The sequence below is a fragment of the Myotis brandtii genome, unplaced genomic scaffold, assembly GCF_000412655.1.
Source record: "Myotis brandtii unplaced genomic scaffold, ASM41265v1 scaffold520, whole genome shotgun sequence".
Lineage (NCBI taxonomy): Eukaryota > Metazoa > Chordata > Mammalia > Chiroptera > Vespertilionidae > Myotis > Myotis brandtii.
Window position 1 is genome coordinate 1,973,631 of NW_005369827.1, and position 14,449 is coordinate 1,988,079.

Here is a 14,449-nt window from a genome sequence, read left to right on the forward strand (position 1 = left end):
GGGTCATGAAGTAGGTTAGCAAAGCCCTAGACAGACTCAGGCTGCAAGAGAAAGGCCCCCAAAAGTGACAGGCAGTGGCCTGAGATAAGAACACAGACCTTGGGGTCAGAGAGACAGGCTCGAGCCCTGTCCATGATTCTCACCAACTGAGTAATCTAGGACACCAGACCTTTAGTTTCCTTGTCTGAAAAATGGGAACAATAATAGTACCAGGTTGCGGTGAGAAATGCCCGCAGAAAGCTTAGCATAGGACGTAGCAATAAATGTGAGCAACTCTCACCCCTTTTATTCAAGGGACAGAGCCCAGGGCTGCCTACCAAGGCCCCAAAATTAACCTTCCTATTTGATGTGAGTGATCGAAATGGTCTTATTACAGAGATACACAAAGAGTAAGTAGACTAATAGGAAAGGATAAAGAAATTGGGTCTAGAAGGGTTTTATTATGAAAACAAAAAACATTCAAATACATTTTTCATTTTGGAGAGGAAGGGAGAGGGAGAGGGAGAGAGAGATAGAAACATCAGTGATGAGAGAGAATCATTGATTGGCTGCTGCCTGCGCGGCTTCTTCTGGGGATCGAGCCTGCAATCTGGACATACTAGTAAGCCCTGAATGAGAATCGAACCAGGACCTCCTGGTTCAGAGGTCGATGCTCAACCACTGAGCCACACCAGCTGGGCGATGTGTTTCTTTTTTTAAAGGAAAGAAAATCTTACCATGTCTCTTTAAACCTTCTACTATTTGGTTGTTTTCTTTGAAGTAAAAAAGGCTAAGAATAAAGCCAAACTCCTTAACATAACAGACAAGTTACTTCAACTCCCCATTTCAAATGTAGATAACAGTACCTACACCTCAGTGAGCTTCAATGGGGACTGAGAGAGAAGACTGTGGAGCCTTTAGCCCAGTGCCTGGCATCTATAAGAGCTCGGTCCCTACAGGGATCACTCTTATTTCACAGCTCCCTCCTTCCCCGTACACTTTGTCTCTGGCCACCATACCCCAGGCAAGCATTTACTGAGCACCTTCTTCCTACCAGGCACTGTGCTGGGAATGGGGAAATCAAGGCACCTCAAGTGCTTTCAGCCTGTGGAAGACAAACACACAACAGAGTGATAGAGATCAACTAGGTGGGCGTGGAGGAAGGTACAGAGGAGGAAGTTGTCATCCCACCTTAGGTTGGAGAGGATCTGAAGGTAAGAGAGGGCAGGTTACCATCTATGTCATCTGAGCAAATGAAGACATGAAAGGAGAGCTGGTAAAGGGGGAGGTGGAGGGATCAGGCAGAGTCTGACAAGACATGCTCCAAGAGTGTGGACTTGACCCCAAGGCAGAGAGGAGCAAGCACTTCAACAGCAGCCTTTTAAGAAGCCAGCAGATTTCCAACTTCCTCACAACAGTGTCACTCTAAATACCCAAGAACAGCGGTTCTCAACCCCTTTGGCGGTCGAACAACCCTTTCACAGGGGTCACCTAAGACCATCCTGCGTATCAGATATTTACATTATGATTCATAACAGTAGCAACATTACAGTTATGAAGTAGCAATGAAAATAATTTTATAGTTGGTTCACAACATGAGGAACTGTATTTAAAGGGCCAGAAGGTTGAGAACCACTGCCCAAGAAGAATGAATCTAAAGCTGAAGTGCGTGCATGTGTGCGTGCGTGTGTGGTATTCCCTTACGTGGTGGGGGAAAGCCATTTTTCCCCCAGCACATTTTCCAAGGCATTAAAGAAGCAATGTAAACCAGGCAATTACACCATCAGTGGTCATCAGGGAAAAGAGTAGAAAGAGGTAGACAGAGGCTGTCTCCCTAGCCAAAGAGGTAGGCCGGGCCCACGTTCCTGCTCCGCTATCTGGTGTTAGAGACTGACTACCACTCGCTGAGTAGGAGAGAGCTCAGACATGGAAACACTGGGAGGCTTTAACAGTTCATCCAGACACAGGGAGAGGACACGGTGGGCCAGGCAGACTTGGGTCTGGAGGAAGTTTCCTCTCACACTGCACAGTGCCGGCTCTGATCACTCCTCCATGACTAGGGCACGGAGATAAGTCTCCGTTAGCACTTGGACTTAGAGGTGAGGACTAAGAAGCACCAGGTGCACTGGGTGATGATAAGGACTCTGATGGCCTCTCTCAGATCGGCTTCAGGAGAATGGCAGGGGTGGGCAGAGGTCGCCTCTAGGAACTTCACTGTGAACAAAGCAGGGGAGAGAGAAGAGCAGCCAGAGCAGCCACCGTTGTGGGAAGAAGTTTGTGTTCTAAAGGAGAGTCTTAGTTATGTTTTATTGTTCACAGGCCAGAAAAGCAAAGGCCAGTAGAGAGGGGGAAAGCGGAACACAAAAGAGGGACAGACCAAGAAGGAAGGGTCCAGGTGAGGAGAGGAGAGGAGGGACCATGGCAGATGTGGAAGAGTCGGCCTTGCCCAGGACAAGGGCCACTTTTTCAGGTGAGAAGGAAGGTGAGGGATAAGGATGGGGACAGGCGCGATGTCACACCAAGGAAAAGCAAAACTGATGGCCTCAATTTTCTAATGAAGATTAAGTCTTCCCTGAGGGGAAGCTGTCTCAGAGAACCCGTGGAGATGGACTACGTTTAGAAATATTCACAAGGTCAAAACACAGGATTAGTGACATTTAAAAATTTTTTTTTAATTTGATGGCATAAAAACAGACACACAGGTCAATGGAACAGAATATAGAGCCCAGAAATAAACCCATGCATATATAGTCAACTAAATTATCCAAAAGAGCCAAGACTATACAATGGGGAAAGGACACTCTCTTCAATACATGGTGCTGGGAAAAATGGACAGCCACATGCAAATAATGAACCTGGACCACTCTCTTACACTATTCACAAAACTTAACTCAACATGGATTAAAGACTTGAAAGTAAAACCTGAATCCATAAAAGTCTTAGAGGAAAACATAGGGGACAAGCTTCTTAACATGTCTTGGCGATGATTTTTTTTTTTTAATTTAACACCAAAAGCAAAGGCAACAAAAACAAAATAACATGTGGGACCACATCAAACTAAAAAGCATTTGCTCAGGAAAGGAAACCATCAACACAATGAACAGGCAACCTATGGAATCTATGGAGGGGGAAAAGGAAAGAAATACCCTGAGAGGGGGTGTAATGAGGGTGTTAGGTCTTCAGTACAAGGGTGGTTCTGCTCCTAGATTTCTGGAAGGTGGATAGGGCCCAAGATTTTTCCATCACCTCCCCCTCTATACATCATGCTGTTCTGAGTGTTACCTATCAAATTCCAACATCAATTCAAGAGGATCAATTCCTATTCCAGAGCTAGATATAAGTTCAGAGTTAAGAGTATTACAAGAACTAATGAGACTCCTGCCATCACTCTCCTGCAGGATGGAGAAACATCTATTATAACCTGGCATGTATTTCCTCCTTTTCTGATAAATGTCCCCAAATTTTTCCTGAGGAATCAGCCTTCCTCCACACCCATTCAACAGATTTTTTGGGGTGTGTACCATGACCGCAGATACAGTCCATACTGCTGAGGACACAGCAGTGAACAAAACTGACGCAATAAAAATACCTGCTCTCACGGAAATGACATTCTAGGGATTCAGCCCCTGTGTTTCAGGCAGAGGTGACTCCACCCCTGACTTCATGAGGCACCAGGCCCAGGCCCAGCCAATCACAGTAGCAAATCCCCATGGCAGTGGTGCTTGGTTCAAGGAAAAGCATGGGACCCACACTCAGCCCATCCTAAGACCTTTGCCACAGTGAGTGGAAGAGAAGTGCTCTCTTTTCCCTTCTTCATAGAAGATAAAAGCTTCAAGGAGTTACCATGGAAGGAACCTGCTTCTTGCATAAGCATGAACCGAACACATGGGCAAGTAGAGTGAAGACACAGAGAGAAAGTGAGCAGGCTGCAATGACATCGCTGGAATCCTTAAAAGAAGCTGTGTCTGAAACACAACACCCAGGAACTTCTAGGGCAGCAGTTCTCAACCTGTGGATCGTGACCCCTTTGGCGGTCGAACGACCCTTTCACAGGGGTTGCCTAAGACCATCCTGCATATCAGATATTTACATTACGATTCATAACAGTAGCAACATTACAGTTATGAAGTAGCAACGAAAATAATTTTATGGTTGGGTCACAACATGAGGAACTGTATTTAAAGGGCCAGAAGGTTGAGAACCACTACTCTAAAACAAAAAACTACTTTCAAAGGGGCAGATAATAGTTCTGGAAAAAATACATTTAAATATATTTTAAATATAAATATATAATTTCAATAATATGTTCTAGATATAATTGATATATAATTCCCTATGAAAATTTGACAAACTTTAAAGGGAATAACATTAAAATTTCTCTCTGATACAGCAGAGCCACTCCAGCAGGTCACCAATAAGTAGAAAAGCCAGCTAGAGGTCAAGAAAGATAGTTGAGGGAGAAAAAACAAGTCTAGCGAAAATGCTACAGTTCCAAGGCTACAGCTCCCTAGCCAGGGTCCACGTCCATCCCATATGGTTGTACAGGTTTTGCTTAAGGACACTCAGCTGTGGAGAGCATATGTGGAGCTAAAATCCACGTTTGTTCCGTTCTCCAAGCTGCACACCTGGCAAGGACTTCACCTGCCTGGCAGTGAAGACACCATCTGTCTCATCCAGAGGCACTGCCAACTACCCAAGATGTGTAGGGCTGTGTCTTCTCAGAAGTGCCCTTCTCTAATTTCCATAAAAGTGCCCCTGCTAAGACGTGTGGTGGTTTGAAGAATCCCTCACTCTTAAAGTGGTTGAAAATTTACTTCCTGCTCACATGACCCTTGGCCTGATAGCACACCTTGAAATGACTGGGCCACACTGTTTACTTACTTTGCCCCCAGATGTATTTGCATTGTCTATCCCTGGTTTTGCATCTTCCTCCAAAGCAAATCCCCTAAAATGGAAAAGCATATCTATGAGTCATGCAATGTCTGCTGATGTCAGGTAACTGAAAAGGTAAGTATAACCAGGAGAACTAGTCAAAGAGTATTATAAAGGCTTTTTATCTTCAGAATTTATTATGAAACATTTAAATTAATGTTCCTATTGTGATAACATTTCAGTATTTCTTTCATGCTGGTACACACACACAAAAAAAAATTAGGTAAAAATGAACTAACCTACCTGAACACCATCACATGAATATCCATCCATTTTATGAATATTTGGGGCACACTGGGAAAGAGAACAGAACTATGAACCAAATGTGCAACAAAATATCGGGATGAGCTAATCCCTTTAATGCTTTCACTTTAAAAATAAAGTAGGAAAATATGTTTAGTGTCTTAAAATATCTGAAAATAAAAACAAAGAAGAGGAAGCAAAAGGAAATACAACTGGTTCACTTTCCCCTAAAAGTACTGATCTATCAGCGGCAAACACAATGGACGGCATGGCAGCAAACAGAAAGAAATGACAGCAAGGACTCAGCTAATGCTAAAATTTAAGAGCATCTTGCTCTATACAGATACACTATTCCTCAAAGCAAGAAAAACAAGAGCATAAAACAAAAGCAAGGAGGATGCCAGCATGGATGGAGCAATAACTCTATGTCTTCATTTTTGTGAGAAGCAACACAGCCCTTACACTCAAAATGACTCTCAGGCAGACCTCCACTTTGCACATGTTAGAAAAACACATGCTTTATGGCACGCCCCCTTTATACCTTGCAGTAAGTACAGAAGATTTCAAAGCATTCTTATGGAGTTTTTAAATTTATGATACATTTTTTCTATCATTATAGTAATTATAAACTCATTTGAGAAAAGTTTACATAATGTAAAAATGCAAAATTAAAATAAAAGACAAAAGTTACTCAAATCCCCACCCCTCAAAGGCAGCTATGTTTTACATTTTGTTACATTTTTTCTCTACCTTTTTCTACAAGTTTTGATATTTTTTAAACATAGGTATAGTCAAAGTATAGATAATATTTTATATTCTGCTTCTTTCCTTTACTTATGAATTTCCTCATCATAATAAACTTTTTGTAGGTATCATTTTTAATAACTATAATACATTGCATCTGGATGTTTTTGGCCAACTCTGGTGAACATAGTCAATGATCAAGCCTGGGAATACTGATTTAGGTGAAAAAAGTAGTAAGCTATAATGTACTGATGCAGGTTTTCTGGAATAAGCTAACCTCAAGTCAATTAAAAAAAAAAATTAAACAATGAAAGAAGCCTTAAAATAGGGAAGTTACTTGACTATGTCATAGCTAAGACCTATTTGGAAGAGACACCCAAGTTGAATCTTGAAGGTTCAACAAGAATTTTGAATAAGCTAACCTCGAGTCAATTCCAAAAAAAAATATTAAACAATGAAAGAAGCCTTAAAATAGGGGAGTTACTTGACTATGTCATAGCTAAGACCTATTCGGAAGAGACACCCAAGTTGAATCTTGAAGGTTCAACAAGAATTTTGTAAGCAGATAATGGTATAGATTTTGGTATGTTTGTTTTTGAAAAGGTTCTCAGTAGTCACAGCTCCTAAGAGTGGAAAATGGGATTGAGGCATACCTTATTCCACTTATTGGTCCAGACTCTCCCTTACTAGCTGCCATTTAAATTAAAAAAAAAATAGGCTGGAATATGATATTCCACTGAAGAAAACTGCTTTCTTGGCAAAATTTGTTACATTCTATACCAATGCATGATAGTAGCAGCTCTTATTGAAAAACCATGCTGGATAACAGCTTCATTATCTCTTACATAACTACCAAGGAATAACGCAATTTGAGTACCAACAGAAAGAATGACTAAGTCAGCATAACCAAATACAGTGGTCATAAGAAATTTCCACAGCTATTTGATTAGTTCACCCCCATTTAGAGGAAAACACATCACTTTATATATTTGCCAGCTTAGTTCCTAAAATGTTTCCATATTGAGTCTATCTTGCATATGTAATAAAAAGAATTTTAATGCTAAAGAATTCCTAAAGGGATTTATTCTCAACACTTAAAATGTACTTTTAAAAGGACATGCATGTTTGCCTGATTTTCCAAAAATTAGCATACCTATTCAAATATGTATTTACAAAGAAAATCTACTCCCTGGCCCCAAATTTTCACAGTACAAATTAGCTAACCTCTAAGAATCACCTTGAAGTTCCTAATTTTCCTCTGTGAACTTAGGTGTGCCATACTGGTTTTGGCTGAGTTTTATAAATAGGACATTCCTGCTTATATACCTCTACTGAGCCTAGTGTTTATTCTATTGTTTAATTTCAGTTCTCTGTTGAAATGTAACATGCAGTGTTATATAAAGAAAAAAAAAGCTTTGGCTTACTTAATGAGTTTGATTTAAAATTTAGGGACATCAATATCTATTTATTTATGGTTAAAATCTATTTCTTTAAAAACTCAAAATTCTCTGAGTGGCATGTAGCCTAACAAACATGGAATCCACCCAGATGTATCTCCCACTTACAGTCCTCTACTCTGTTTAATTCCAAATGTTATTGTCATTGCTTTTTCCTTATTATATTACTGTGACGCTAAGAATTAAATCCCACACCATCTTGTGTGTAGACTAGCATCCATCATGTCACAAAGAAAGGAACATACAATAAAATTAAGGTGATTTTTCTTAGGGCCTGAAATTAATCAGCACCAAATACAAAAGAATCCCGATTTGAGGAGCTCCATTCCAGGCAAAACCCACAATAGCTAAGATGCTGTTTATAGAGACTCACGACCAACAGCTCCTTTTTTCATGTTTAACAGTTCACAGGCTATATTGTGAAATGCTAGATGGAAAAGTGTGATAGTTTCAATTTCCATTATAGTCAACTGAAATATTTTCACATTATGATATTAGTAGAGTTGTGCAATTATTACATGAATACACTTAAGTCCAATTGATTCTCCTACTTTATTTTAAAGGTTCATCTTTCTATTACATTAGTGAAAAACAATGAAAACCTAAAACATATTATTTTAGCAAATCATATGTCTAACATCAAAACAATCATCTATCATATATATTTGTTAAAGTTTCAATATTCAACTGCTTGTCTGCATTGAAACATGTGAAAGTGTATCTGACCTGGAAGTACTTCTGACATGGATCGCTGGACGTCAGCAATGGTGCAGGAAATGGGTTATAATTTGAAATCTGAAAAGAGGGATCATTTGAGAAATTAAAACCCCAAATAACAAAGCATATAAGGAAAAAAGCATATCATTGAAAATCCTTCCAAAGCTGTCTAAAATATTAAAGAAATTTTGGCAGATAATGTCCAAATTTTTGTTTATTTAGTTGCTTATACCACTTTTGACTAAAATTTGAATTCCTGCTCAGCCACATTTCCCAGAAACATTTGTGATTATTTTTTTTTCATTCCAGGCTTATGTTTATCTATCTATCTACCTATCTATTTGTCTAATATCTATCTAAAGTTTCCAATGTTTTTTCTCATTAAAAACACATAATTCAGAAGCCAATAAGGAAAAAAAAAACTGGTACATTTAACCATATAAATATTTAAACGTTCTGTTTAGAAAAAAAAGGCTATAAACATAGTAAAGACAAAAAAAATGAAAAAAAAACACACACCAAAAATGACACAAAAGAGTTCATTTTCTTTACATAGAAAGAACTCCTTCAAATTATTAAGAAAAGTATGAGCAAATCTACAGTAAAATGAGCAAAGAATAGGTACAAGTCCCAAGAGAAACACAAATGTCCAATAAACGTATAATCACTATCCTCCCTTGAAACTAAAAAATATGTAAATTTAAATAATAATGATTTATTGGCTTTCCTATATTAGACTGCAAAGACTAAGGGGCTTGATAACATATAACCTAAGGCAAGGACACTGAAAATAGGAGTTATTAAACTTTGCTGGTGGGAGTAAACACTGGCAAAACTCATTTAGAAATATCTGAGCAAATTACAAATATATGAACCCCACTGCTCAGCAATTCCATTTCTAAGAATTTATTTTATAATTTAGAATATATATTTTATAATTATTTTATAAATTTTATAATTTATTTTATATTGATTTCAGAGAGGAAGGGAGAGGGAGAGAGAGACACCTCAATGATGAGAGAGAATCACTGATGGGCTGCCTCCTGCACACCCCCTACTGGGGATCGAGCCCACAACCTGGGCATGTGCCCTTGACCACAATTGAACCTGGGACCCTTCAGTCCACAGACTGACACTCTATTCACTGAGCCAAACCAGCTAGGGCAAGAATTTATTTTATAGATAAACTCACATGGATTCTATTGTTCTAAAAGCAAAAGATCAGTAATAACCTAACTGTTCTTGGACAGCTGGCTCATTCAATTATGATACTTCCATATAATGGAGTACTGTGCGGCCAGTAGGAAAAATGAAGCAGATCTACGTGAGCTGATGTGAAAGGGCTTGTGGACAGAGCACTGACAACTGAATGGCATGCATAGCACAGCGTGACTGAATTTGAATAAACTCTTTAAGGCATATACATGTGCATACACACACGCTTGTGCACATGTGCGCATGCACACACTCTTGCATTTACATAGAACATTTCTTAAAGGAATATTAACGAACTAAATACTACGGTGGTATACTGCCAGTTTACCAAATTAGATGCATAATAAGGAAAACTGGAAACAGACCTTATTTTCAATGAATTGCTATCAGAAATGTCACTTAGAATGATAATCTGCTTTATTAATTCAAATGCGGATACTGCAGTGATTCCAATTATATAAAGTACAAAAACAGGAAAAACTTCTCTATGTCAGGATAGTAGTCTACCCTGGAGGGCAGGAAAGGGGGAGAAAGCAGGAGGGCAGCCTCCAGGATATTGTGATGGTCATGTTCTAGTTCTTGATCTGGATGTGAAAATTCACCACGCTGTTCCCTCATGCCCATATTTCTGTATGTTTATTACGCTTCTGTGACATGTTAAAAGAAAAAGTCAAATGATGGAGGCTTACTAAAGCATTATTTAAATGGAGACACTTTATACAGGGGTTCGCAAAAGTAGGTTTACAGTGGTGAGTACACGAAACACGGTTTATTCTTGTATTATTATTTAAGAATTATTGCATTATTTATTTGTATAACAACTATAAATCTACTTTTGCCCACCCCTGCATTTGCAAACACTAAATCCTAAGCTAACCTTTCCAAACTAGTAACCTTTAATGGGTATTACTTCCAACTTTATGATTCAGATAATGACCTGACAACCTGGCCTACTGGCCCACAATACATTTTTTAATCATATTTTCACATATTGTGGGTACGGCTCATTGCTCTGCTATAATTAAAAGGGTGGGTTTATTTTTAACTGTCCTGAAACAGCAGGAGATGCTTCCTCCATCATCTCTGCTTTTGCCCTAAGCCTTTTTCAGCTCCTTAAACGTATTTCACAATTCAATGTTCCCTTTTTCTAGCTTTTGTCTTCAGTGCACCTTAAGTTATAAGCAGAGACAGATGTGTGGTGATAGGCATTCCAAGAAAATGAATACCAATCAAGTAGAAGAAAGCTAAGAAAAGGCATACTTACAGGAGGATTTTGAAAGGGCTTGAACAAAACCTCAAAATCAGCATACTTTTTAGTACGCGTAATTTTTAAAATAAAATATTTCTTTTTTCCCCCAAACAAACTCCAACGTCTATAAAGTTCAGAACTGGACAATCTGCTAAACACTTCATATTTTAAATGGCCCTGTGGTATTATTACCTGACCAATATTTATTCTGTATTCTCTATGGGCAGGGAATACTTTAGTGAACAAGAACATCTTACCCACCTTCATGGATTTTATAGCCTGGTCAATGGCTATTAATCACTAAATTACTCAAATCAGTGTATACACACACTTTGAATCATTATAAAGGCAGTGTTTATTAAAATACATTTCATTTTCAAAACTGAGCTATCAGCTGTCAAAGTGTATATACATTTTTGGGGGGACACCCTGTATGTTTCAGAGGAAAAGAACCCTGGGAAAATATAATGATGGGGCATGTATACTTCTCTGAGAAAGTAAAACTCAACTAAAGTTGAAGACTAACTAGGATTTAGCTACGTAAGTACTTATTAAACCCCTACTATGTGCAAGGCACTCACCAACCCTGAGAATAAAGCACAAATATGCAGAGCTATTTTTTCCTAGGCACTGGTATCCTTGATGAATAAATCTTAACCTAGTAAAACAGTTTCCAAGGACTTTGTGGCATGGACTAAATCTAATCTATAATGATAAAAGCGTAATATGCAAATCGACCAAACGGCCGAACAGCAGAACGACCATCCGGACTCCGGATGGTCCCGGATGACCTTCCAGACGAAGCCAGGGCTGGCTGTGAGGGCTGAGGCAGCAGGGGCTGCGAAGGCCTGCTCTTGCACAAATTTCGTGCATAGGGCCTCTAGTTAAATAATAATCCGAGAAAGTATAAAAACAGTTAAGTTTAGTATTAAGAATAATCGTAGCTGTGCTGTCCAATATGGAAGCCATAAGGAGCAACAGGGAGTTACAAACACCTAAAAGATGACTAATGCAATTGAGAAACTGAATTTTTAATGTTCTATAATAATAAAAGAATAGTATGCTAATTAGACCGGACATCCTTCCAGGCGTCCTTCCGGATGACCTTCCGGACAAAGCCAGTGCTGCAAGGGAAGCCCAGGTCCTGGGTGCCTGCCAGAAGCTAGAGGGAAGCCTGGGTTCTGGGTGCCAGAGGGAAACCAGTGCTGGCAGCAGGTGTAGGAAGGCCTACTCTTGCAAGAATTTCATGCGTGGGGCCTCTAGTTTAATTATAATTAACTAATATATAATCTATAAGCTAATCCATAGGAAGCATTTAGGTCAGTTTGGAACCTCCTGGGTAGTGAATCTACTTTTCAACTATAAACTTTATGAAATCTAAATACAGATCCAGTATTTCCAATGAACATTCTGCATCCGGGTTGACTGCTCTAAGTGTAAACCACATGCTGTATTTGGAGACTTTGCATAAAAAAGTAAGGTGTTTCAGTAATAATTTTTAAACATTGATTACAAGTTGAAATAATATTTTAGATACTGTGAGTTAAACAAAACAGTTAAAATTAATTTCATTCATTTCTGTTTTTGAAAGTGGGTACTAGAAAATTTCCAATTTTCATGATTTTCATATCATGTGGCTCATATGATATCTCATTTGGTGAAGTGCTGATCTAGATAATGCAGACAGATTCTGAAACTTTATCCTAATCCAAATATTGTCTACCTTTCCATTAAAATCAAAGACAGGCAGAAATGCTAGCTCAGCTGTAAAGCTAGAGAAGGTTGGCTGGCATTCAGAACAAGTGCCTTTGCTTCCTGAAAAACCACATATGAGTTCAAAGGCACCTGGGAAACAGGGTAGGCCCTACAAGCTCCTCATTAATACAGCTGTGATTAGCCCTGTCCAGGTGGCTCAGTTGGTTAGAGTGTAGTCCTCATACTCCAAGACTGCGGGTTTGATACCCAGTCAGAGCACATACAAGCAGCAACCAATGAATGTATAAACTGGTGGAACAACAAATCAAAGAGTCTCTCTCTCTCTCTCTCTCTCTCTCTCATAAATTTAAAACAAAAGAATGCAGTTGTGATTTTAAAACAAAGCTTAGAACTGCACAAGTGAAGCAATCTAGCAACAACAGTTTCCTTTCCAATAGCATTTTTGTGTCCTGGAATGGCACAAAACTTAAACAAAGGAGTGAATAAATAAATTCAATACCGACTTGTTTCTTATTTTGGTATAATATGCTATCTACTTTTTTCCCCATTAGACACCAATACTAGTATATAAATTTGAAATTATATATTTATTCAATGTATTATATGATAGCCCAAGCTTCAGTCTTTTTAAAAATATGTATTTTTATTGATTTCAGAGAGGAAGGGATAGGGAGAGAGAGATAGAAACATCCATGATGAGAGGGAATCATTAATTGGCTGCCTCCTGCATGCCCCCTACTGGGGATCGAGCCCGCAACCTGGGCAGGTGCCCTGATCAGGAGTCGAACCTACAAGAATATTTGGTACAATATTTGCAAGCTTTGCAGAGTGAGACATTCTTTGTTACACAGATTTGTCTTGAGTACTGCCAGACACTTACCATCTCTGGTCTCCATCCCCAAAAATGCAAGTAATGGGTCCTGTAGATACCTCCAACCCTTAATTTTGAAAAGTCTAACCTCAGCCCAGAGTTATCGCTTCCTCTCCTTAACCCGTTCAACACTTAGGTTCTATATGATTGTGAACCAATACTAATGTCGCAAGTGTGTCTTATTCAACTGCAAATTGTGGTTACCAGCAATCTGACAGTGACAGTGAGAACCAAATGAGATATGACAGGTGGCTTGCTTGCTTTGCTTAGTGCCAAACATTCAATAAAGGTAACTGCTCTTACTATTGTTATAATTATTATTTCTCTTACCCACATGACCTGTTTTCTCAAAGAGGTTGTAAGATTTCTGAAGAAAAGCAAAGTCTCTTGGAGACCTTCGCACATTCACCCTGAGTATTCAATAAACGTAGGCGGGCTACACCCTCCATCTTCTTTCCCTGCCCTGTCCTGCTGTCTTGTAAAATGTTTCACAAAGGATAAGCTGAGTCCAAGAATGGAGCTAAGCACTGCAATTATAATGAAAACTTTCTGTCATTACTGAAATCATTATCGTAACTGCCGAGCACAGACAGGGCTGTCAAAAACTACCGTCTTACCCTTGCTCTTGAAACTATACAGGGTGTATTAGTGGATAAATACTTTTTAAGTAGACATTGCATTCCAGGATTAGACCTGTCTCCTAATTCACAGTGACTCAATCTCACTTTAAGGGTTTAAACATTTTCCCCTGAGGAACTTAATTTCTATCCAGATCTATAAAATGGAGCGGCTGCGTCAGAGGAGCAGGGTTTCTTCCAGTCAGTACCCACCCCATCTAACATTTACTGAGCACTTATACTAGGTACTGGGCATGGTGCTACGTAGGAACTTTATAAGGATTATCACTTCCAATAACCCCATGACAGAGGTACTATTATTACATCATGTTTACTAATGGGGAAACTGAGGCACAGGGGTTAGGCAACCTGTCCAAGGTCACATGGAAGACAAGTGACAAATCTGGTAGCAGGACCCACATCTCTTTGCCTCCAAAAAGCAGACTCGTGACCTCTATGTCATGCTTGTCAGGACTCTTTCTCTTGAAGTTGACTCAGATTACCTGAATCAATTAATTCTGCAAGACACTTCTTGCCACATTATAATTCTTTTGAAGTTTATGTCCAACATCCTGATAACCAGTTAAACTACAAACAAAGGGGCTCTCTTGCTGACAAGCAAAACCTAAGTCCTCTTTTTCCTTATAGCTCATGACAGTAAAATGAAGTACAATTAAGAACAAGTGTGTGAAATTTTAGCTCACTCTGG

The 14,449-nt window shown here is 39.1% G+C and overlaps 1 protein-coding gene across 11 annotated transcripts in view; it reads right to left on the bottom strand.

Moving 5' to 3' along the window:
- Positions 1–14,449, bottom strand: part of APBB2 (amyloid beta (A4) precursor protein-binding, family B, member 2) — a 261,166-nt gene that overhangs the window by 158,404 nt on the left and 88,313 nt on the right. Inside the window, exon 4 of one of the 11 annotated variants that reach the window (XM_014548708.1) lies at positions 8,082–8,150. The exons of the other annotated variants lie outside the window; for them this stretch is intronic. Within the exon in view, the coding sequence (XP_014404194.1) occupies positions 8,082–8,100 (19 nt within the window). The 5' untranslated portion in view covers positions 8,101–8,150. The remainder of the gene's footprint in view (positions 1–8,081; positions 8,151–14,449) is intronic. 11 annotated transcript variants of the gene reach the window in all.